Raw genomic sequence first — 23,799 nt, forward strand, 5'->3', positions numbered from 1 at the left:
GGCAAGGGGTATGAGAGATATGGAAGGATACAGAGAAAGAGGTCATTATGCTCCTCAAGAGCTACTATGGTTCTTTATACTCTATTGGCTCAGGGTCAAGTTCTTCAACCAGCCCAGTGAGTGCCTTTCAAAGGCAGATAGATATTCAAGCCAAGGTCACAGACCCTAGATTGATCTGGAAGCAGCTTTACAGCACTTCCTCCACCCTCAGTCTCACAAGAACCACCGATCTCTGACCACATGGCTTAGTTCACGTTTCAGACAACAGAATGAGTTTAAAATGGCAAATTTTGTGTTATATATATTTTACCACCACCAAAAACAAACAAACAAAAATGGAATTCCATGCTGTGTAACTGCAAATATGGAATACTAATCTCTAGAACTATAATTTCTCTTGAAGGAACAGAATTCCTCTCACACACCCCAGTTATTACCAAAGTCTGTGTTTAACCAGTTGTTGTGATCTATTTCCAAAATTATCATCTAACCCTGACAGCGTACACCTGTGGCCAAGTTTTAAGGGCTTCAGAACTGGGTATGTTAAAAAAAAATTTTTTACATCCTTGCAAATAAAAATTCAAACCAAGACTGACAATATCAGCATATGGATGTTTGTAAGGTTTGAAAAATTATTCCTTGCCATTTTCTCCAAACACACCTCATCCTTTCTGGGCCATCCAAAAGCAAGAAACATTTTCCTTTAGGTCAGACCACACCAAAGTCCCAGGGTCTTTGTTTGGGTTAACCTCACCAAATGACATCTTAAATTTGAGCATCCCCCCCACCCCGGAGTTCAGGTTGTAGCTTTCTGGGCAAGGTCAGTTTCACTGGAGAACCTAATGAGAACTATGAACCTTCTTTCTAGAAAGATCCGAATTTTAAAGGGTTCACAAACCTTAGTTCAGAAAAGTTGGCTCAAAAAACCCAATGGCATTTTTATGTAATGGCATTACATAAAAAAAAATAAATAAAAGTGCAAGGTTATTGGGTATCATGAACACCACACAAAAACATGCAGGCTGAATAAATATGATCTGGTTGGCTGTCTTTAAAAATAAAATGACTAGGGGCTTCCCTGGTGGCACAGTGGTTGGGACTCTGCCTGCCAGTGCAGGGGACACGGGTTCCAGCCCTGGTCCGGGGGGATCCCACGTGCCGCGGAGCAACTAAGCCTGGGCGCCACAACTACTGAGCCTGCGCTCTGGAGCCCGCGTCCACAAGTGCTGAGGCCCACGCTCCTGGAGCCTGTGCTCCACAACGGGAGAAGCCACCGCAATGAGAAGCCCGCGTGCTGCAACTAGAGAAAAGCCCTCGCGCAGCAATGAAGACCCAATGCAGCCAAAAATAAATAAAATTAAAAAAAATTTTTTAAATGACTATTACTACTATTCAAAAAAAAAAAAGAGGCAAGACAAAGAACAATTTTTACCCATTATGATTTATTCTCTACAATACTTTGTTAAAGAGTTCAATGATTTGCACTCAGAAGTTATATAGCCAAGAGGCAACCAAGTGTAATACAAAGAATTGGTCTAAAGTCTTTGCACTGAAGGCCATACAAAGTCTCTTGCTTCAGGGAAATAAGAATGAAAATAAACAAAAAGAACAAATAGCTCCCTAGGCTCCCGAATCTCAATAGAAAATAACATCAACAGTTAGTGAAATTGTAGGTGTTAACATATCACGGAAAACAGATCTTGTGCAAATATTAAAATTAACACCCAGGACTTTTGTACAGATGATATTTATTATAAACAATAAAATATATGTAATGTCTCAACTACAAACCTTTCATGTTGAAAGGGTCTCTAACATGAGTTGCTTTTTAATATCATGAAGCGAAAAAGTTTAAGAACCTCACAGTGGAAACAATCCAACACCGACGAACTCTAGTGATCAGACATTCTCTTTTAGTTAATGGAGAACAAGGACAATTCGAAATTACAGAGAATGTCCTAGCTGTGGGTATTATGAGACAAGCCAACCTTCCAGACCAAAAGGCACTCACAGCTAGGGATGAAACGAACTCCGAACCAAACCAGCCAAGGTGGAGCTGGTTCCTTGAAAACAGTGGTTACTGTTCAGCTTGAGCAGCCCAAGGACAAAGGAAACACCGAGCAGAAAAACCTTCCCTTCTCTTCAAACCCACCACTCCCACTACGTGGACTGGCCGCCCTCATCACTGCTGTGGTCAAGCACGTGGAAGGCAGGTCAGTTCCAGTTCGGAGCTGTCATCTCCCTACGCAAAGCTGCCACGTGGATGATCCAGACTTAGTATTTTTCCTGAGAGCCACCTGCCATACATCTTCAGGAGGTGACCTTGACCGTATACTTCCAGACCACTTCCTGACTAGGCTCCATTCGGGACAGACACTGACAGTGCCATTCCTCACGGGGCCAAACAGTTTTCCTCGGTCGACTCCTGAGTCCCCTCGCCAAGGCAAGAGGACCTCGAGCATCTCCACTGCTGGGCTTGGATGGGGGCGTGAGGGAATGTGCAGGGAGTCAGGCTTCTTCACTCCAGAAAGTGGAGAGAGCCCACGGAGCCCTCGTCAGTGTGGTGCTGGGCTTCAGGAGCCCGATTCTTGTGCACTGCTATTTCCCCCCCCCCATTTCCTGGGTTTTAAAATCTTCTGTTCATTTTCTTAAATGGCAGGTATCCTACCCCACCCTCAATAAAATAAAAAAAAACATACTATACGTTGGGGAAGACAAATAGGGCAACATTTCTACGAGAAAAAATAGGCTTGAAAGAGCATGGCACTGAAAATGCTTGCATGACCAGTCTCACTGAGCGTGCTCAGGGGTGAAAGTTTAGCACCATTTTTTTTGCTTTTTTTAAACTTTAGAAATTAAACACAACTTTCAACATAGAAGACTTGAACAGGAATGAGTGTAGCCCTATGTATCAATACTGTTGTACAAATTGGAGGTGGGCGGTTTAGTCCAGAGCTGCTGACCACCCTGACATCGATCCATGGCACCTAAGAGTAACTGCCGTCACATTTATTTGCAACAAGACATTTATTATTCTCAGCAGCAGGAAATCACGAAACAACCCCTTCCTCTTTGGGAGCCTGTTTTCACGAACACCGCGAGGGAAAGGCGGCGGCGTGCAGCAGCCCAGCCAGCGCATCCAGACGTCAGCCGGCGCTTCCCTTGCCCGTTCCACACCCTCGCCAACAGCAGAGGACTGTGCCGAGCTCACCTGCTCACCCTTACCCATCTCTTCAAGAAACGAGACAACTGTGCCTAGAATGGCACGTGTGTCGTTCCTCAGATTGTGCCTCTGCTCCCCCTCCCCCGTTCCTGGCAGAAGCAAACCCCAAAGACCCTTTGACTTGAACATCTGCCCATTTTCGGAAAGCCACACCACTACCACATAAACATTAAAAATAAATTAAATCAAAATATTGTGTTCACTGGGTTGACACCCAATCCGCGTCGAGAGTTCTCTAAACACGTTGTTGAAAACCAGTGTATCACCCGTAGGGTCCTTTCTTCCAAGTGGCCACCTCTTCCTGTGAATCATTTCAGCAGTGCCTCTGTGACCATGTTTTCAAAGCGTCTTCCAAGTCCCCAGCTTCTATGAACTTTGCCACCATATGAGTGAAGAATAGGCAAGAGGGAGGAGAAACTTGCTGACAGGTATTTGGAATCAGCAACAACAAGAAAGGGAAATATGCCACATGAAAGGATGAATGACCTAGAATGAAATGAGCTATTTGGAACTCTGCCATGGTGGGGTGAAGGTTCCCGGCATGTTAGGCAAGATAGAGATTCACCTTGTTTAATGACACAGCTCTGTTCTAAAGTCCTGTAAGGACTGTAACAGCAACAGTTTTCCCACTTCTACAGGCAAACTAGAAAAAGGAACTCCTCTGCTTAAAGGTCTCTCAGGATGTTTGCCGGAACAGAAAAACAGCTTAGAGACCCTGGATTCTCTCCTATGCCGACGTGCCCTTCTAGAGCCCGACCCAAGTGCTTGTCTGAACACCTCTGCCCTCTGAGAACCCAGATCCAGCTATAGGCACTGCCACCAGTAGAGGAGTGAGGTAGCCGGGTGGTAAGGAAGAGGTCTCTCCCTCGACACTGCATGCAGCGATGCCGTCAGGACCTCCCGCGGGCATCCCAGTCCATTCCTCTGCAGGCTACACCACAGCGCTCTGTTCGATACCAGGAGACTCAATGCAGGAAGAGTGCCAAAAAATCCAACTGATAGTGGGATGAGAATTAAAACCTTTGAGGCTAACTGAGCAATGAGAGCTGCAACGCCATCCAAAGGGCTTCCGATCTTGAGGTGGGTCTCTGTCCAGGAGCCGCAAACGACTCATGGTGCCCACGTTCGACCCTAACATGGCGTCCACTTACGAAGCATGGAGGTTGAGATCAACTCGTGGTATGCTATACACTGGAAGTTTAAAAAAAGGAATTTAAAACAACCTAAAAACGTTTCTTGTTGGTCTCCGTTGCCCAGACTGCCAGGGGAATACACCTACTCGATCTGGGGAGGCTGCAGGGGTGTGTGTGGGCTAAGCCTTCACGGACCATCAATTCCAGCTTCCACTGAGTGGCCAACACACAGGCAGCAAATCACCAGCGGCACCTGCAGCCAAGGTCTTCTGAACCCACACGGAATTCTCACTAGTCATGGAGGAGCCCCAATCCAACGGAACCCCATACTGAGGAAAGGCTGAGATAAGGCTTGGGCCCCTCAAGTTCTGTTTCATTCGATGTAACCCCGCCCCCCTCAGTCAGCTGGAGGCAGACTTGGCAACGGAAGCTAGCATCATAAAATGGTGCAGTAATAAAAGTAACTGGACCAGGAAGAGGAGGCATCTGCTCCAATGATGTCATAGCCATTGGTGGCCACGGGGGGGTGGGACTGGTCATGCAGCCGTGTGTCAGGAGTAATGATTGTAGAGGGGCGGGGCATGAAGAGCGCCATTCTGGAAACAGTGCTGTCGAGAAGCAATATATTCTGCATAACTGATTGTCACCTTCTCACTTCGGTACCTGTGTAAGGAAACAGGAAAGGGTATTAGGAACCCCAGATACTTCATTTTGTAGTCACGCGGCAGAGAAAACCAAAAGCTTATTCCACATTTTGAAAGAATAAAATGGAAGACCAAGAGCAATCTTACTTACAGAGAATGAAAGACGACAGCACAAGAGAACAGTGTTGTTATTACAAATGAACGAGATGGAAAAGCACACTCACAATTCACCCCTGAGAATCTGTTTTCTGCACATCCCACCTTTAAACACTTCATATGCTTATCACCAGGCTGCTCTTAAGCAATCTGCTACTAGGGTCTGAGTGAAGAATTTCAAGGTCAAATTACATGGGTAGCAGACTGGAAGATGGCTGCACCAATGCCCAGTGTAAAACGCATATCTACTTTCAGGTTAAAATGTGATAAATTTGACAGAAATGCAACCTCCACTTGCAGAAAAGCAACAAACAAGTTATTTATAAACTAAAAGGGGCACAGATACCTAATTCTGGGTCAAATTCTGACGAAGCAGGTTAAAAGATCCTGGGGCTATAGAGGATGGGTCTCACTTTCCAGATGAATATGCCATATCATATCACAGGGTCATCAGAACAGAATTCATAGCACTTTGGCCTTGCTCTGGAAAGAGCCATGAGTCGGGATGCGAAGCATGGGGTGTTACAAACCTATGGAGCCTACTACAGACCACAGGAGCTGGGTGTGACAATCCTTACCCAGAGCCATCTCTTCCCCACTGTAATCACTCCTCCACTGCAAGGTGATTATTCCTGAATTTTGACAGGGAAATGGCTGTTCAAATAAATTATAATAATAATGATAATAATAATGCTTTGTATTTGAAGATTTTTCTTTTTTTTGGAATCCAAAGCATTTCAAAAACACGGGGTTATCTTCCAGATAGACCTGTGAGGTTACGATATTGATTATTCAGCATTTCACAGATGAACGGGCCAACGGAGGTCCACAGAAACCCCACAGAAGCTAAACCTTTCAGTGTTTCCGAGTTCAGTAGGGATGGGAAGAGGACTGACATCTACTGACCACCTACTACAATGTTGCCTGGCCCTGGACTAGCACTTCTTCATACATTACCTTACCACACCCTGAAACGACCCCAAGGCATTATCATTCACCTCTTGCAGACAGGACATTTTTTTTTTCTGCTCTGAGAGGTGGAAAAACTGGCCCAGGTCACACAGCTAGGAAGTGGTGGAGCTGGGACTCAGAGTCCAGTCCATGCATATTTTCCTACACTAGGCAGCCTCCCCGTAGAAGTATTAGCCGCAAACAGGCAGGGGCGTTTCCTTGGAACTATTCCATCAACAGGCCACCTGACTACATGTGATGACTTCAACTGACCCTGGACTTCTGTACTGAGAGCCTTTTCTCCTGCCTTCAGCCTTCCCGCTCAGCCTCCCAGCAAGTGGGTCTGACAAAGACACCCACGACCTGCTTAGCGGCTACTCTGCTCCCACTGTGCTGGCAGCTTAGCCGTGGACATGCCCAGGATGCTGGGGAGTCTCTGCCTTTGCTGCCACTGCTTCCTCAGAGCTTCCACCTCACCCATACGTCTTCGGTTTAGAGACATTAACAGAGAAAATTTTTCTCTTCCCCTGTCTGTCAAAAGTATCCTCCATCCAACCCCAAGTGAATTAAAATGACAAGGAAAATAAGACAGTGGCTTACCTGGTGAGTTTGATGGTTTTTCTGAATTCACTGGTAATGGGAGCCTTAAAGCCACCTTTCCTGAGCAAGGAGTCTATCGTCTGGATCTGATCCCAGTCTGAGGAGAAGGCAGGCACACCGAGGTCAGCGCACAGCGACACAAGAACGGGCCGTGCTCTGACACCACAGTGACAGAACAGAAGCAGCCCGGTCTGCTGCGGGCGGAGCAAGCCTGGGCACTGCCCCACGTCCCTGGAGCCCCGTCTGCCTCACTGGCAGTCCAGGGAGAATCCGAGATGTGAGATGACGCCCGACACACGTCACTAATGGCTGTCCCCAGGCCCCCTGCTTCTGAGTCTTTCCTGTCAGATATGATCCCAGTATAACTATCTAGCAGCAAACATGGTCCCAGCGTAGACCAGCCTGTAGGCCTAGTGCTGTAACCAGGGCTGTTCTGGGAGAAGAGAGAATTCATACTCTGCGCTTGTATTCCTTCGTGTGGCCTTCCTTCGTTTCGATGATTTCTAGGAGTCGTTTTCTACTACAGAGACTTGACAGCAGGAAGGAAACTATTCCTTTAGGAAGGCTGCGAAGGTGTTTACACATCTACTGCTGTGTTGTTCTTGAAACATTTTCAACAGATATAACCAAATATATCAAACTGAAAACCAAAGAGAACCCCCTAAATTACTGCAGTAGGTGCCTTGATTTTTAAATTTTCCCAACCAGTTTTCAAATGGCAAAAGTGCTTGCTTATTTACCTATATTATCACCACATCTCACTCTCAGGAAGTAACTCCTGGTGTGCCTCCTTGGACAGAAATGCCAGATTTAGGATCTCAATGAAGCGGTTAAAAGGCTTCCTCCTTTTTATGTCGTATCCTCACTGCTTTTGAAACAGTTTAAACACAACGACGACGGGAACCAACAAGGCAAGCCCTCTCCACAACATCAGTTCGCTGATACACTGAACCGGATATTTTTCTCTATTCCAGGTTCACACCTAACAGATACATATTATTTTCAAAACACAGACCAGTTCCAAGAAAGAAAGAAAACTGGGTCATACACCAGACTGCACGAGCAGCATTTTAAGGTATTCTTCTAACTATGCTTTGAAAGAGAAAACCTGCCTGACCCATTTCCTACCTTTCATGTCCCACTGTAAGAGCTAAGTAGCTACTGAGTTCTTTCAAAACACAGGAGAGATTATGTTCTGCATTCTTCCAATTATCACACTGTGTAGTAGCTCACGACCAGAAGGTCAAAACCCACTAATACGGGCAACCTCCCTTTACAATGAACTCCAGAATGTGACCAAGTTGACTGCTGGAATTTCCCTACAGTTAACCACTGCAGTTTTGGGGGCCAAGAAATACCACTACTCACTGAAAGTACGTGAAACGAGCAGCTGGGCGTGGGAAGTCTTTACCCCTCTTCTCTTCCCAGCTCCTACATCTTTGGGGGAGTTTCTCGTTCTTTAAGAACTTGACAGATATGGGGAGAGGAAGAAAGGCACTCATCCTTAGTTACAGTTAGGCTGAAAGGCAACACACTCCACTCTCCTGCCCTTTACTTGGCAGCACTGTGAACTGTATCATTCACGGAAATTCCATGTGTCCAACTCACCTTGTTCCTTTGCAACCTCAGGTAAATATGTGGCTGTACGTTTGACGCCTTTTTCATTGACGAATTCAATTCGAATCCCATGGACCCCAACCTACAAAAACACACAACCGGTAAATGGCATTTACTCACTCTAGTGGAACTTCAATTATCCTCATATAAATCAACACTGCCCCTGACCAGCTTGACCCAGGGCTGAGAAAAGGGGAGGCTCTTGCCTTTCATGACTTACTCTCTCTCTCAGGCATGGAAGCCAAAGAAACTGCTGCTTTAGGGGAAGTGAGAGTCTACGTGCAGCCACCTCTCTGAGAGTATGGAGGCTACAGAAATAAATTCTCTCAGCAGTTCATCCAAAGATCTTGAATATTCCACCTTTAATCTACTCCATTAAGAGAACGTGCCACAGGGTTTTGATCTGGGCCCCTGACTCTGCACACATGGCTCCTGATAAGGGCTTACCACAAAGAATCAGGAATGTTCTCCTTTATCCCCATTCCTATTTCTTATTAGACATGGGAAAAGGATGTACAACAGAGTAGACTGGGAAGAATGGGAGAAGAAAGCCTTCCCATTTCTTCCTACTTCTGATACTGCAGCACCTTTTCTGTCACCCAAGTTGCCTGCAATTCCTCCCAAGCTCAGCTTTCACATCCTCAGACCCTCGCTCAATGAAGGAGACACGTTACCATGTACTAACCCGAACCCAAATGCAACGAGAGACGCAGAGTTCCAAATGCGGCTGCTCTCACCTCCCAGTCCAGGTAATCACCGGCATCCTCAAAGTTAGTAAGGAGGGAGACAGAGCAGAAAAGCTTAGGCAGCTCCTCTCGGGTCAGGGGGGGGAATCGGCTGTCCTTAAGTGCACTGGAGGGGACAGAAAACACAAGTGAGGCTGCTCCAGGGTTGGGAGCCAACATCATGTGCCGAACGCTTATGGCTCTCGAGCTCTGCAGAAAACATCCACTATCCATCAGCCCGAGCATGCTGCCAACAACCTGACGCCACTAACTGCCTGCACTTGGACTGGAAGTGACTCACCGGATTAAGTCCCCTACATTTCCTGATTAGCCAAAAGAGAACACTCGGACTTCACCACTCAGAAGAGACAGGCAGTTTTTTTTTCCATTCTTGCCAATCATCTACCAGTCTTACGTGCGGTTGCCATTACCTGGTTAGCGTGTATTCCCTGAGTCCTGAATGAAGATTCATGGCTGAGAAGGTCCCAATGCAGCCACGAAGCCGCTTGTCCCGCCCCGTCTTCCACGTCACAAAGAGCGGACTGAAAGAGCAAGCACACATCAATCAGGGAAGAAGAAAGCCTCGGCTCCATCCCCGTTCATCTTCCCCTCAAGGATGGTTTCCTGAGCGGGCTGTCTGAAAGGCTCTGCCCTCTCTGCCCTCTCCGAGCCGCGCAGCCCCAGGGTGTAAATGGAGAGGAAATCGCCGCGAGGCACGAGAAGAAAGGCCCCTGCTCACAGCCTCACTCCACTCTACCACCACGTGGACGTGCCGTTTTCTTCTTCCTCTGCCCAGGACTCAACTCTTTCTTCTTCTAGTTCTCCATGTCTTTCTCCTCTTGTTTACTCTCTTTTCAGGTGTCTATGCTCCCAGTTCCACCTTCATGAAGACACACGGGGCCTGCACACCTTCTCCGCTCAACCCCACATCGTGCCCATCATTATTTCTGCCTCTCCTGCTCATAAATTCCAGAAAAAAAGAAAAAGTCTCCTCAAGAAAGCTTGTTCTCGGGGAATTCCGCGGCAGTCCAGGGGTTAGGACTCTGCGCTTTCACTGCCGAGGGCTCGGGTCCGATCCCTGGTGGGGAAACGAGGATCCTGCAAGCCAAGTGGCGCCGCTAAGATAAAATAAAAAGCTTATTCTTAGCAGAAGTTAACCACTTTCTAGGCCCAAGTCATGCTGCATTAGGCTACATCCGATTGACGCTGACAGATGTTTTAGGCAGAGGTTACAGGGCTGTCCCCTCTTCCTGAAATTCCTCCATATTCCTATGCCCTTACCTCTTTGATTCTTGAGTTAACACTTCTCAAAAGCAACTTAAATTTTTTAAGTTATCTAACTTTGATCATTATTACAAAGCAGGATCTCCCACCTACCCATCTTTTCCTTCCAGGAAAACACCTGAACACCACCAGCCAAAGTTAATGTTCCAAAACCTGCTCAAAAACCCTTCAAGAATTCCACTGTCTCCACACCCTACACTGCTGCGGCCACCACCTACTCTTCCAAACCCACGTCCCTCTCCTGCAAGGGACACACCTGACCCCACTCAGATCAAGGCTTAGCCTCTCCACCGACTCAGTCCGGATTTTTCTGTTCACGGTATCGCACGGCAATACTTCCCTAAAGAGTGAGCACATTTTCTCTGCATTTCTTCTCCTCTGACACAATCACAGGAGTAACTTCCTCTCCACCTCTGCCCAGACGGTGTGTGAACACTATTTAGCTTCTGTGTGTGATCTGCCAACTCAAGTCTTCCGAGAGCAAGGACTGTTTCTTCATACTCCTCCATTCCCTGCCCAGTGGGGCTATGCACCGCCTCAGTATGGCATTAACAGTCGAGGAATGATGATCAGTCAGTGAATGCTCTAAAAGCATCTCCTAAAAAAATAAAAATAAAAAAGCAGCAGTGCTCTTTAAAGCCACCTCAAAGCTGCTTCCAATTGAGAAAGAAAGCATTGGCATGAGCATCTTCACTTGACTTTACCCTTTACACACATTCCTTATTAAAGTCATTGACACCTCGAGGGGACTTGGGACAAATAACAGAGTGTTGAACTAAAAACAGTAAAGCAAATTCTGACATTCCTGGTGGGGTGCCGGCAGCCCCATGGGACTGACAATGAACCAAGTGAGGGGACCCTTGTTAAGAGCATCTCAGCTCCCACTAAATGAGCTCCTAGTCTCCCACCTGGCACCCAGACACTGGCAGGTCACTTGGGCTTCAACGGTGCTCGGGTCCACAATGGTGTGATGGTGTGACTTCTCCACGTGAGAGGTTAAATGACCTACCCACTGCCATTTGAACCAACAGAAGACCAAGAACGAAACCCTCCTGATTCCCGGAACATTACTTTGACAAGCCAACCACTCCTGCAAACACAGCCTAGTGCCCTTCCATTACTGAGCCCAGTGAGTGTTCTAGACATTGGCTGCACGTTTCTCATCATCCTATTCCCAACAACCTTTGCCCAAATCATGTTAAGCTTTTTGTAAGTAGCAGACTCTCTCAAGAGAATGCCCCCGACAGAGGCGTCATGCCTTTCTCACCATCCCCGACACGCGACCGCTTTACTCACTAGGGGTCATTGGTGAATCTAGGAAGGCGTGGCTGTGGGAAGCCGTAGAGGTGACAGTAGAGGACGTCGAAGCAGTAGCAGCACATCTCTGCGGTCACCACCAGATTCTTGGTGGTGCTGGCAGTTCCATTGGGCCTGGGGAGAGGGCTCAGCGCTCCCGATGCGGGGTTCATCCGTGTAATGGGAGGGTTTCCAGGTCCCAGAGTTAAGTCCGACACGTTCTCGCGACCACCGCCGCCGTCCACATGCTGGTGGTTCTGAAGAGGCCCCGCGCTGGAGCCGGGGACGGCTGTGGACTGGCTCCCGTGACCGTGCGTCCCACCTGCAGACAGCTTAGGCTTCTTAACCCCACAACAGCCTGCTGCCAGCTTGGGCTCCAGTGGGGGGACGCAGCGTCTTTTTCCCATCCTGAACCAGTGCTTGAGGTCTGGAATGCTGCGGAACCCTAACCCAGAAGAGAACATGCAAGCATTAACTCAAATGGTTAGCCGCAAGGAGAACACAAAATTCAAAGAGAAAGGGTCTCCATGGAGAGGGTAGGAGCCATCAAATTCTTTCTTGCCCAGGTCACATTGGTTGCAAAGGGTGGCAGACCAGTGGGCTAGAAGAGACCCTGAGTTCCAGACCGAAGGCGCCTAACCTCTTCCTCAGGGGGAGCTGTTTTCCATTTTCCATAAAGGTTATCATCGCCACGGACGGAGGCAGGCCACAAGCAGCTCCCTCTTGCCCAGGACTCCCTGGGCAGAAAGAAGGGTGGGGTGGCAGCCAGCGTGCAGCTGAATGGGGACGCTTCAAAACCGACTGGAAGACTGCACTTGACCTGTCAGGTGCCTCATCAGGACGCTTTCTCTACCTTTTTAGAGGCTCCAAACTGAACCACCCTATTTTTAAAGAACCCCAGAGGAACTTTCATGCTTTTCCTTGTTTTTTTTTTTTTGCGGTACGCGGGCCTCTCACTGCTGTGGCCTCTCCCACTGTGGAGCACAGGCTCCGGACACACAGGCTCAGCGGCCGTGGCTCACGGGCCCAGCCGCTCCGCGGCATGTGGGATCTTCCCGGACCGGGGCACGAACCCGCGTCCCCTGCATCGGCAGGCGGACGCTCAACCACTGCGCCACCAGGGAAGCCCTGCTTCTCCTCGTTAACCACATCCTCTCCTCATTTTCCTCATCACTAACCTCAATTTCTCTGTGTAATTTTAGCCCCGGACCTCTGTGAAGATGAAAGGCAGCAGCTGTTCTGACGAGAGCACGCTTTCTAACACCGGGCTCCCCTCCCACCTTTCCGTCCTCACAGCTGTCCTGCACAGCCTTACTCATTTTCTTTGGTTCTCCTCTGAACTCACTCCAAGTTCTACACTTCTGTCCTTTCAAGACCCCATTCAAAAAAAAGCTACAACCTAGCAGAAACCTTTATTCACACAAATGACCCAAGCTTCACAGCCCTTTTGTGAGGCAGCCATTTCTGCCCTGTCATAGCAAGGCAGACAGATGCAAAGCCATCAGCTTAACCAAATGCGGCATCAGATGGCCCAGGAAACCGGAGAGCCCCAACTGATTAAGAGGAGGAAGGAATCTTTTTCCACTAAATTCTTTTTCTTAAAAAGCCTAAGGTGAAGATATATAGTTATAACATGATCAAGATCCTTTCTGTTGTCTGTGTCTGTAATCAGCAGGCTCAGGAAAAGCAATCCTAGTTATTTCAATGTTGATAATACCAAAGTTTGTAAAATTCTGCTGACTTGAGAAAAGTACACTTTGTTTTTCCTCAAGTCATTACCTGTTAGTTGTAGCCCTCCCACTCAAAAAAATATATATAATCCCTACCTAAAACTTTCCCTGTGGTTTGAACACGTAGCACACAACTGCCTTTTAGGCACTGCTCTACTGTATGGTATTTTGATTGTAAATTCTACAACCTTTTACATCAAATTAGATATGCACGTACCCATTTGCAATGCCGTAATTTCTACAAAAACAACCTGCCACTTTAGGTTGAATGAGATACAAAAATTTCACAAATATTGCTTATGTTCTTGATATATGCTGACCCCTAACAAACACACATTTTTGTATCTAAGACAGTTCTTCGGAAGATGAAAGTTGTCTCTAGCAGAGGAATAACAGCTTGCGTGCTTCAATGTCTGGCCTGAAACAGGGGCTTCTTTTTGAGAAAGCCTCACGCACGTGATGCAGTAAAACCTCCAATGACTAGATTGTTTCTGAGCACGGGTATCACTGCCTTGTTCGGACTTTTAAGAGAGGGAGCAGAAGATCTCGGTTAAAAATGCTGCCTCCACGCAGTGGTTGAGAGTCCGCCTGCCGATGCAGGGGACATGGGTTCGTGCCCCGGTCTGGGAGGATCCCACATGCTGCTGGGAGCCATGGCCGCTGAGCCGCTGAGCCTGTGCTTCCCGAGCCTGTGCTCTGCAGCGGGAGAGGCCACAACAGTGAGAGGCCCGCGTACGAAAAAAAAAAAAAAATGCTGCCTCCAGAGTCAAATGGCCTGCGTTCAAATCCTGATTCCTCCAGGATTAACCTCTCTATGCCTCAGTTCCCTCAAACTGGGAATAACAGGAGCACGTGCCTCATGGGGCTGTTAGGAGAACTGAGTTTAATATGTGTCAGCTGCTTCCATACAGCGTCTGGCATAGAGTCAGCTGCTCTTATCATCTGGGCTTATCATCTGCTCCCACCAGGATGGAAACTTCCGGAAGGCCAGGACTTCGCTGGGCACTCAGGGCTTAGAGCATCGAACAGGTGCTCTTTAAACAGGATTTCACTGAATCCTCAAAACCACTCAGCAAGGAGGACAACGTTACCATCATTTTACAAAGGAGGAAACTTAGGTTTAATGAGCAAGATAATCTGCCCAAAGCCAGACTGCCGCTAAGTGGCAGAGTCAGGATTTGGACCACAGTCCATCTGTAAGACTCCAAAGCCTGGGTCTTCCCACCAAACCACAAAGAAGAATAAGGCCTGCCAATAATATCCATTGGATTCAGTCCCCTTCCTAAGGGCATGATTAAAAAAAAAGAAAAAAAATCAAGGGTATACTAAAAACTAAAAGAATAGTTTGCAAAATCTTGCCAACAAAAATGGAGCAGGGAAAAAAGAAAACCTAAGCCCAAAGCCAGTATCTCCGCCATCCCGCTGACAATCATCAGTACCCCGCCATTGTCCCTTGACTCCACAAGGGATGGCACTGCCCTCTGAGCTCTTACCTGACTTTCCACCTTGTGCATAACTGTGTGCAGGGGGTTTAGGACACGTGTTGAATGAAGCAGAGGGACCATCTCTCGAGAGCTAGAGTTTTAACAGCACCAACAGGGCCCTGAGGCCCTGCCTCTAGAGAGTCCCAAAATTCAAAGAGGCAAAGAGGAGGGATAAAATAGGTTAAAGAAAGAAATCTTTCCTCATTCGCCTTACACCAAAGCACACCTGAGCGAAGGGCGAAATGTCATGAGATAGTGGCAACTCAGGTGTTTCTCTGCAGGTGCTATCAGCTACCTGACTGTGAAACATCCTACAACAGAGCAATAGAAGGGATTTTCAAACCATGCCAAGGCAGGTGAGCTCAAGCCTAGGAAGGTTCTGCCTACACATCACGTACAATCACCGATCTGCAGTGGGGCATGATCACAACTGACACCAAGAGAATACATTTAACAATTCCCCCTCCCCAACTATGATTTGTAATCTGTAGAACCCACCCAAATCTTGTGGTTCCTTAGGCCCGAGCTTTCTCTGGAGGCCACTAAGCAAACAATTCAACAGATATTCTCAGTTAGTGACCAAAGGCAGAGTTAGAGACGTTCTGCCTCAAAGATCGTCTATTAGAAGGCATTTCTTTAAAATATTAGAAGGCATTTCTTTAAAAATTTGTTCCATAGGGCTTCCCTGGTGGCGCAGTGGTTGAGAGTCCACCTGCTGATGCAGGGGACGCGGGTTCGTGCCCTGCTCCGGGAGGATCCTGCATGCCACGGAGCGGCTGGGCCCGTGAACCGTGGCCGCTGAGCTTGCGCGTCCAGAGCCTGTGCTCCGCAGTGGGAGAGGCCACAGCAGTGAGAGGCCCGCGTACCGCAAAAAAAAAAAAATTTCCATAAATTTAAATCTATAGAAAATTTCAAACATATGCAGCCTACTTACTCCATCTCCCCACCTCCTACTGAATTTTTAAGGTTTGTTTTTAAAGGGACCAGTATTTTACCTATCTGTCAGCGTCAAGCAAATGTTAAGTGAATGACAGGAAAGACTGAAGGTGCTGGCAGTGAGTACTTTTACTTACCATATCAACCTCAACCTATCAATTTCATCAAGTTCCTCTTTAAAGTGAGACTCTTCTAACCCCACTCCAACAAAGCGGGCATCTCACCACAGCTAAGTGTCCCAGACTCGGCTCCCGGGACTGTCCTACAATGACCAAAGACACATTCATTTCTCCAACCGCTCGGCTTCCGAGGGCACAGTGTGAGATCCCTCAGAATAATAGCATTTCAGTACAGCAGACTAACCTGCTGTCTGACCAGCTAAAAACAAACACCCCAACGGCACAGTCTACCTCTTCTAGGACTGTGTGCATTTGTTCTCACTCTTCCCCCAAACCTCATAAACACTACCAGCAATGGTACACTGACCATAGTAGGAGCAAATAAACGTTACTCCTGTCAAGCTGGTTCATCTGAAGCAATTGGAATCAGGCAAAAACCCTTGCTTTGTAAACACATATACCACTAAGACCTTCGGAGCCTTCAGCTGGTTACTCTTTCAAAGCTAAACTCAAGGGCCACTTTAAGGGCCAATGGCAGTGATGTCATTTTCCTACTGTCTGTCCACTTTAGAGCGAACAATGAAAAAGAACTAGTTAAAACTGGATTTCCACCAGATGGAGACAATACCCACACTTCCACAAAAAGCTGGAGGAAATAACAGGAATCACTGTGTTACCTCTTAAGACCGCCTAACCTAGCAAGTGTCAAATGAAGTAAAGTTGCTCTCAGGGTTGCAAAAGTCACCACACCCTTTACCTGACATGCAGTATTCAAGGGGTCCTGGCCTTCACGAGGGTGCACAACAAAGGCACCTCTCCGGCCCCCTCTGTGGGAAAGCTGAGCAGTGTGTTGTTGATCTGGGCCACTTAAATTCCAGCCAGCCATGAACTCACCAACACCTTCGGTCTCAGAGGCCGAGCCGCATCTGTGTTTTTTCTTTCGCAACACCTAACACAGCGTCTTGCACATGGTACACACACCAACAACCTTATCTACAGATCTCCCAGCAATTCCATTTAAGTTAGCCTTTCTAATAAAAAGAATATTTATGGCACAACCTGACTTTTAGATACTCTTGTTTCACTGTGAGGTGTTGACTGTTGAGTGTGTCAGAAGCTGAAAAGTGACCAAAATACAAGTATCTATTATTATCAACAATGTCAACTCAGGGAATTCCCTGGCGGTCCAGTGGTTAGGACCCGGCACTATCACTGCTGGGGACTGGGTTCGAGCCCTGGCCGGGGACCTAAGATCCCGCAAGCCTTGGGGTGTGGCCAAAAAAAACAAAACCAAAACCAAACCAAAACACAACATCAGCTCTACTCAGCCCAAACCAAGGAATGGTTTAATTCATAGCAAGGTGGAGAGCCAACGTGGACAATTCATTCTAAAAAACACGTCAAATATCCCCTACAGTAACTTCTTGGTTTGGTTTATGGTGGTAGCTGGCTTCTTGGCTAAAACACAGTAACTGGTCAGTCCTAGACTTGGCCACAGGTGCTGTTTAACTGTAGGTTGCTCAAGGCTTTCCTTCCAAAGGACACACCTAGTTTCTAAACTGCACTTGAAAAGAATTTTCTTTTCTTTATCAAAGATGGGGCGCTTTAAGAGCTACCCAAGGGAGCATTATTTGTCTGGAGGGCAATTTACGATTTCAGGGGTTAATACACAACTATACTCCAATAAAAATTTTAAAAAAAGGAGTTAATACAAATGATGTCTCATAAATTGCTGATGTTATAAACATAAACAAGGTGTGGAGACCAGTACTGAGGGGAGGATGTGAGGACACCCTGACAGACGTGGCTGGCTGGACAGGAGGGCCTTCCTCCCTTGCTAGGGGTCCCTTCCAAGGCTCCTAAGTCCACTGAAAACAACAAGCTGGTGCCTTCCCAGAGCAGCTCCCATCTTCGGAGGACACAGCCCAGGCTTTGGGGTTACTGTCTAGGCTCAAATCCCCAATCAGACTTACCAGGTACAAACTCAGGCAGGCTGTCACATCTCTGTGGACCTGGGCTCCTGCTACCACAGAGGGCTTAGCTGTGAGCAATTCACTAAGACATGAAAAGCATCTAGCACTTCTCTGGCACAGAACTACTATTCATTAAAGCATCTGCTATTACTAATACTAGGACTACCTTTACCGATAAAAGCAGGGTTTGTTATATAAATAACATAGCTCTGAGTTCTTACAATTTCTAGAGGGATAAATGTCCTCATAATCAAATTCTATTAAGAACTACCATGTAGGCTCAAAGATATTATTTTTTAAAAATTTTTATTGGAGTATAGTTGATGTACAATGTCATGTTAGTTTCAGAGGTAGCGCAAAGTGAATCAGTTATACATATACATATATCCACTTTTTTTTTTTTTTAGATTCTTTTCCCATATAGGTCATTACAGAGTATTGAGTAGACTTCCCTGTGCTAGACAGTAGGTTCTTACTAGTTATCTGGTTTACATATAGTAGTGGGTATATGTCCATCCCAATCTCCCAAGTTATCCCTCCCCCACTTCTCCCCTGGTAACCATAAGTTTGTGTTCTACAACCGTGACTCTACTTCTGCTTTGTAGATACATTGAAAGATCATATTATTAACATGGGGTTATTACTCTAATGACCTTGATGCTTTTCCTCTTTGGAGAGACATGCTTCTAATAAGTCATCCACTGTTTTTTTCATTGTGAGACACCAGAAGATATAAGGAATAGTGGGCTGAGAGCTGTGCACAGTTCTGTTCTACAAGGGTCCTCTTTTAAGCTTGCAGCCATACACTAAAAAGAAACTAAATTTGTTGTTGTTATTACAGATACCTTGATATATATTGAGTACTAACAGAACTACTGAGTCAAAGTAGTTAGATTTCCAACAATAACCAGATTAAAACATCTAGAAGAGCCTGGAGGTGGGAAAAAATAGAGAGAGAGTCATCTTTTGAAGCCCCAAACAGCCTATGTGCGGGCATGACCTTATAACATAGAAAATGGATTTGGAAGGTAGGCAAAAAGCAAAGAAAAAAGAGGTCTCTGTATTTTCTTCTGTTATTATTTACTCTCCGGATGTCTATTCAAACCAAGCTTTACGCAGAAGGGAACAGGCTGCTGTTTCCTTTGTGACACAGAGTTGAACTGAAATTCAATTTAATCATTATTTGAGCAGTGAAACGGCACCTGAGCTATAATTCTGGCCTACTTATTATGGAACAATTCCAAGAAACAGATGAAAGACCCACAAACATTCTGGTCATCATTTCAAATAATCATTTCTACACGAAAGCCCATCATACACACATAAACAGCCAAAACATTTGCTGTGTGAAAATTTTCCCTGCGAAAAAGAGATCTACCTATACAATTGCTTCTAAAATTTACAGATTTAGAAAAATACACAGTACTATACACTTTCATGTCAACTTAGCTTAAGGAAAAACATGACCACAAGGAGTCAGATGCTCTGTTTTCCTTTTAGATCCCCTCCCTTTACTCTGTGAGCTATGGCAGGGTGCCAGATCCTTCTGGGCCTTGGTTCTTTCATTCGTAAAATGAAAATATTTGTCCTCTGCCTTCCTCACAGAGTGGCTGTGAGCCTCCAGTAAGATGCGAAGCGATCTGGAAAACTCTCTTACAAGTGTTTGCATACCGTTATTAACACATTTGAGGGGAACGCAGCAGTAATAAAAATTTTTCCAGAACTTGGTTTACGTGTAGACTTTTAATTATTTTTAAGAAAACAGTATCACCCTAGCAGATTCAGGGCAAAATGTTCCATAAATCTCTGAAGATTATACCCATGTGGAAGACACCCAATAACTGACCTTGACAGGAACTGCATTAACCTACAAGTTATGATCTTTGTCTTTAAAAAATGCATAATTTGGGAAGCGGTGGGAGACGCGAAGGGTAAGTGTAATACTACACCACCATCTAGGTCACTCTAATGGGATTATGGAAAATAAACTTGTCTTTACATATAAAGAGAGCAAGTGGAAGGATTCATCAGCTTTAGGACACCCTCACGGAAGCAGAATAACAGAAGCGAACAAAGTAAACCTACATCCTAAAGTCCTAGCACAGGCCTAAAACGAAAAGAGAGCAAAAGCAACAAAATTCTAGTCTAAGTATGTCCAAGGTAATACTCACTGAAAGCAGAAAGTTTGTATTGCCAGGGGAACAGCTATAACAGAGGAGGGGAGCTATTTTGTCTCTGAAATGAATTTTCTTCCTTCCGATTCCATTCCTTCTTCCTGTACCTAAGATGGAAATGCAGGTGCAGTGAATGAACAAAATCAAGGCAGTGCCGGGGTAAGAGATGGTTTCTGAAAAACTACAACTCAACAGAGCAATTTCTAGAAAGAAAAAAAAAGCTAAGGAACAGGCTTTCTTTAATTCAAAACATTTCAAAATCTAAATATAAGGCAGCAAGGGCAACCCCATGCACAAAATCATCTCATCCCTGGTGCCGTCACCAAGAAGGGTGGACGGGGGGATCAAAGGTTTTATTGAACCTGAACATTAACACACATTAAAACTTCCTCTACCACTAATTTAGACCAAAACTTGTTCTCAGGCCAAGATACACCATTTCAAGGTTCTCCACTGGCTTCAGAATACAAACAGATTCCCAAATCCTCTGCAAAGATGGTGCTGAAAGATTACTGGACAGCATGCCAGGGTCCTGAGGCCAGGCCATCTTGTTATCCCAGGTGGAGATGTTAACTGTAGGTAAGAGTCACCCATCATACTCTTCGGCTGGCATAAATCTCTTCGTAATCTCTTCACCAACTCTCCCCCCCCCCAGAAGTAGAGATGTGAGTTATTCCCAAAGATGTAAACAGGAGACTCCAGGCCCCACCCACTCTATCCTAGGAGAGGACAGTGAAAGAGGATAGGCCCAGAGGGATAAGGGTGAGGGAGTGTGGCAAAGTGAGGAGTTCAGATCAGGACAGGGGATGGAGGAGGGCGAGGAATGAAGGGCAAAGCTCACAGCCTGGGAAGGAGGGAGGCATAAAACCCACAAGAGTGTCAGGTGGAGGGATGATGAAAACGGGGACTCTGGGTGGATAAGGAAGGACAGAATGAGGGTGGAGTTGGGAAGAAAGAGAAGAAGAGGCGAAAGCGTGCGTGTGAAAGAGAGTTCAGCAAGGAAAGGGCGAGATACAGTGGGGAGAGGAGAGGCCAGAGTGGGGAGGGACCAAACAGGCAGAAAGAAAGGTGAATGGTAAGGAAAAGGGGGTGGAAGGAAAGCGTGCGGCGCCGGGAGTAGTGGTGGGACGAGCCAGCGACTGGTAGGGCAGCGAGGGCCGAGCCGCGGGGGTGGAATCCAGACGTCGGGCGGGGGAGGGGGCGGTGGGACTGGGGGCGAGGGCCGCCAGGCGGCGCCGGAGACCACCAAACTTTACACGACCCGAGACTGCTTCCTGGAGGGAGTGCAGAAAGGAGCTGGAGCCTCGCCCGGCCTCGCCTCGCGGCCCGGGGGCAGGGGCGTCCGCCCACCCCCCTCCCCAGCACGCCTCCTGACCCCCCCTGCTCCCGGCGGGCACACGCGGCCCGCAGGCCCCGCCTGCCGCCTCCTTTCACCGCCGCCCGGGAGCTCCCCCCAACGCTGTCCCGGGACCCTCTTCCCGAACCCGGGGGGGATCCGCTCCCCGGCCCCTCCGGTCGCCCCGGGGTGAGGAGGCCCGGCGCGCACGGCGGCAGCTGGAGGGAGGCCGGCCCGGCGGGCACGGGGGAGGAGGGAGCGGCGCGGACCGAGTTTCCCACCTTTCCTCCTGGCCCAGACGCAGCCGGGGCAGACGGAACCTCTCGCGCTCTGCCTCCTCCTCCTGCTTCATGGAGCCATGCACCTGGGTGGGGGCTCCCGAGAGAAGCGGGCCGCGGGCGGGCCAGACGCGCGGCGCGGACGGGGCGGGGCCAAGAAGGCCGGCGGGGGGCGGGCGGAGGAGGAAGCGGCGGGGCGGCGGTAGCGGTAGGAAAGAATTGCTAAAGGTATTCCCCGGGGCAGCTGGAGGACTGAGCCGAGCCGGGACCCGAGTCTTCCGGTATCCCAGCAGCCACCGGAGGCAGTGAGGTAATGGAGGAAGAATGTAGGGAGTCCTCCAGTGGTCCACACGCCCTCTAGCGAGTCGCCAAAACCATAGAGATTAGGGAGCCATCGGAGCACCACCCCGCTATTGTCACGTGGCCTGACTCCGCGCACTTTATTGGCTGGCGCCGACTCTACGGGATTGTATTTAGGAGGCTGCTTCCCAGTCTTCGGGCCGAGTCCCCGGCAGTTGGAATAAAGAAGGCGAGGCGGTGAGGCGCCGAGAGGAGGCTGGCCAGCTGGTTTCTCCCCCGACCCAGGTCACTGAGCGGGCCGAGCGAAGCGCCCGGCTGTCAGGCCGGCCGGCGCAGTGCACGCCGGGCCGCCTTGGCTTCTGCGAGCGAGCGCAGAGCGCGCCGGGAGTTGTAGTGTGGCCGGCCGGGCGGCATTGTCCGCGACGCGGCCCAGGTGCCGGTTGGGGACGTCAGCCGGGGTGTCCCGGCCTCGCTGCTCCGCCCTCTCCCGCGTTAGGACCCAACACTCACCTGCCCACGGCTTTTCTTCCCGAGCGCTCACGCTCGCGTCGCTTCCCCCGACCGGGCCGCAGCCTTCGAAAGCAGCCAGGAAGGCGCAGCTCAGACCAGCTTTAAATGCAGCTGACCCACTGGCTCCGGCCAGGCCTGCGGGGAGGTGTTCCAGGCTCGGCCTCCAGGCTAGCCTCCTCGTGGACGGGAAGGGGCAAACTACACCCGGGTGGTGCCAGGAGCCCACCTCTCTGACCTGACCCTGTGCGTCCCCAGCCTGGAGACGACTCAGGTGCAATTACCCAGAGTACAGGCTTAATTCAATAGGTCGACTAAACACATTCCTCAGCACTATAGCAGGGCAAGAGCCTCAAACAGAGCACTACAAAAAAACTCAGTTTTTAAAAATTAGGAGTAAATCATTGTACTTTCAAATCCTTGCTATTTGATTTGACGACTTAACGTTTTTATTTTAATTACAGATGGATTTGCCCTAAAAGTCTTTTATTTCTGCCCTGCTCCCTCACCCTAACCACTCCAAACAAACCGTTTAGCCCCTGCAGTAAAGGCATGCCCTATTTTAAAGTATTGCCAGTCTTGTTAAGAACACACACTCAACCCCACAGTTTTGTTTATGCACAAAGGAATCCTTAACGTGTTTGTCTTCAAGGAGCAAAGAAAAGTACCTAGTAAAAAATGCAAATCGTATCTAACAGTGAAGCTTTCCAGCAAAAACCTTCTGCTCTGGAATGCATAATGTACTAAAGCATAATAAGATCCACTACTACAAGACTTTTAGCATAATTACCTGTAGGCAGCAAACACCGAGAGTGATTGGTGCCTCTTGGACCTGGGACTCACAGAGAACCTGGCAAAGCACAGCAGTGGAAGAAAGGGACAATGATGCCTTGCAGAACGGGAGGTCGACTTTTTTTTAAAGCCATCTATAGCAGTCTTCATAATTCCTGTCACAGTCTTGATGAGCTTATCTGCTGTCGAGGCCCACATTGGCCAGTTTCTAACCTCTGTCGGCCTGAAAAACTACAAATTAGATGATCACATGGCCTAGAGCCAGAAATGCAGGAGGCAGCAAGCCAGAGTTCATTTGTTTGTTTCTGAATTAGAAGACCAAATCCTGACTTTAAATAATCAGAATAAATTTCAGGTAGTGAAGGTCTTTCCAGCTCAAAGCCTTAAAACATGGCATCTGGAAAAGGGCCTTAGGCTACTGCTCCCAGGGTGGTACTGTGTTGTCATTAAACAGCCCACAGATAAGGGAGTTACTGCTCCCTGGTTATCCGGCTGCCAGGAGGTAAATGATGGAACCAAGTTGGATTTGAAGCACTCTCAA

At 47.8% G+C, this 23,799-nt stretch overlaps 1 protein-coding gene across 5 annotated transcripts; it reads right to left on the minus strand.

Annotated features, from left to right (window-relative positions):
- Window positions 1-1,432: 1,432 nt before the first annotated feature.
- On the minus strand, window positions 1,433-21,969 carry AMMECR1L (AMMECR1 like). Of its 5 annotated transcripts, none has more exons than XM_060302589.1 (9): window positions 21,663-21,969; window positions 20,043-20,152; window positions 11,630-12,074; window positions 9,481-9,591; window positions 9,062-9,176; window positions 8,316-8,406; window positions 6,960-7,076; window positions 6,708-6,804; window positions 1,433-5,019 (listed from the first exon to the last, which is right to left on the minus strand). In XM_060302589.1, the coding sequence occupies exons 3-9, from the start codon at window positions 12,034-12,036 to the stop codon at window positions 4,908-4,910; spliced, it is 1,050 nt and encodes a 349-aa protein (XP_060158572.1). In that variant the 5' UTR covers window positions 12,037-12,074; window positions 20,043-20,152; window positions 21,663-21,969; the 3' UTR covers window positions 1,433-4,907. The 5 variants fall into 5 exon arrangements, with proteins under 5 accessions (XP_060158572.1, XP_060158569.1, XP_030696325.1 ...); XM_060302586.1 differs by lacking the exon at window positions 6,960-7,076 and adding an exon at window positions 5,735-5,788 and having other exon boundaries at window positions 21,663-21,968; XM_060302587.1 differs by lacking the exon at window positions 6,960-7,076 and adding an exon at window positions 5,735-5,810 and having other exon boundaries at window positions 4,963-5,019; window positions 21,663-21,968.
- Window positions 21,970-23,799: the final 1,830 nt, after the last annotated feature.

The sequence above is a fragment of the Globicephala melas genome, chromosome 7 (assembly GCF_963455315.2).
Source record: "Globicephala melas chromosome 7, mGloMel1.2, whole genome shotgun sequence".
In the NCBI taxonomy this organism is placed as follows: Eukaryota; Metazoa; Chordata; class Mammalia; order Artiodactyla; family Delphinidae; genus Globicephala; species Globicephala melas.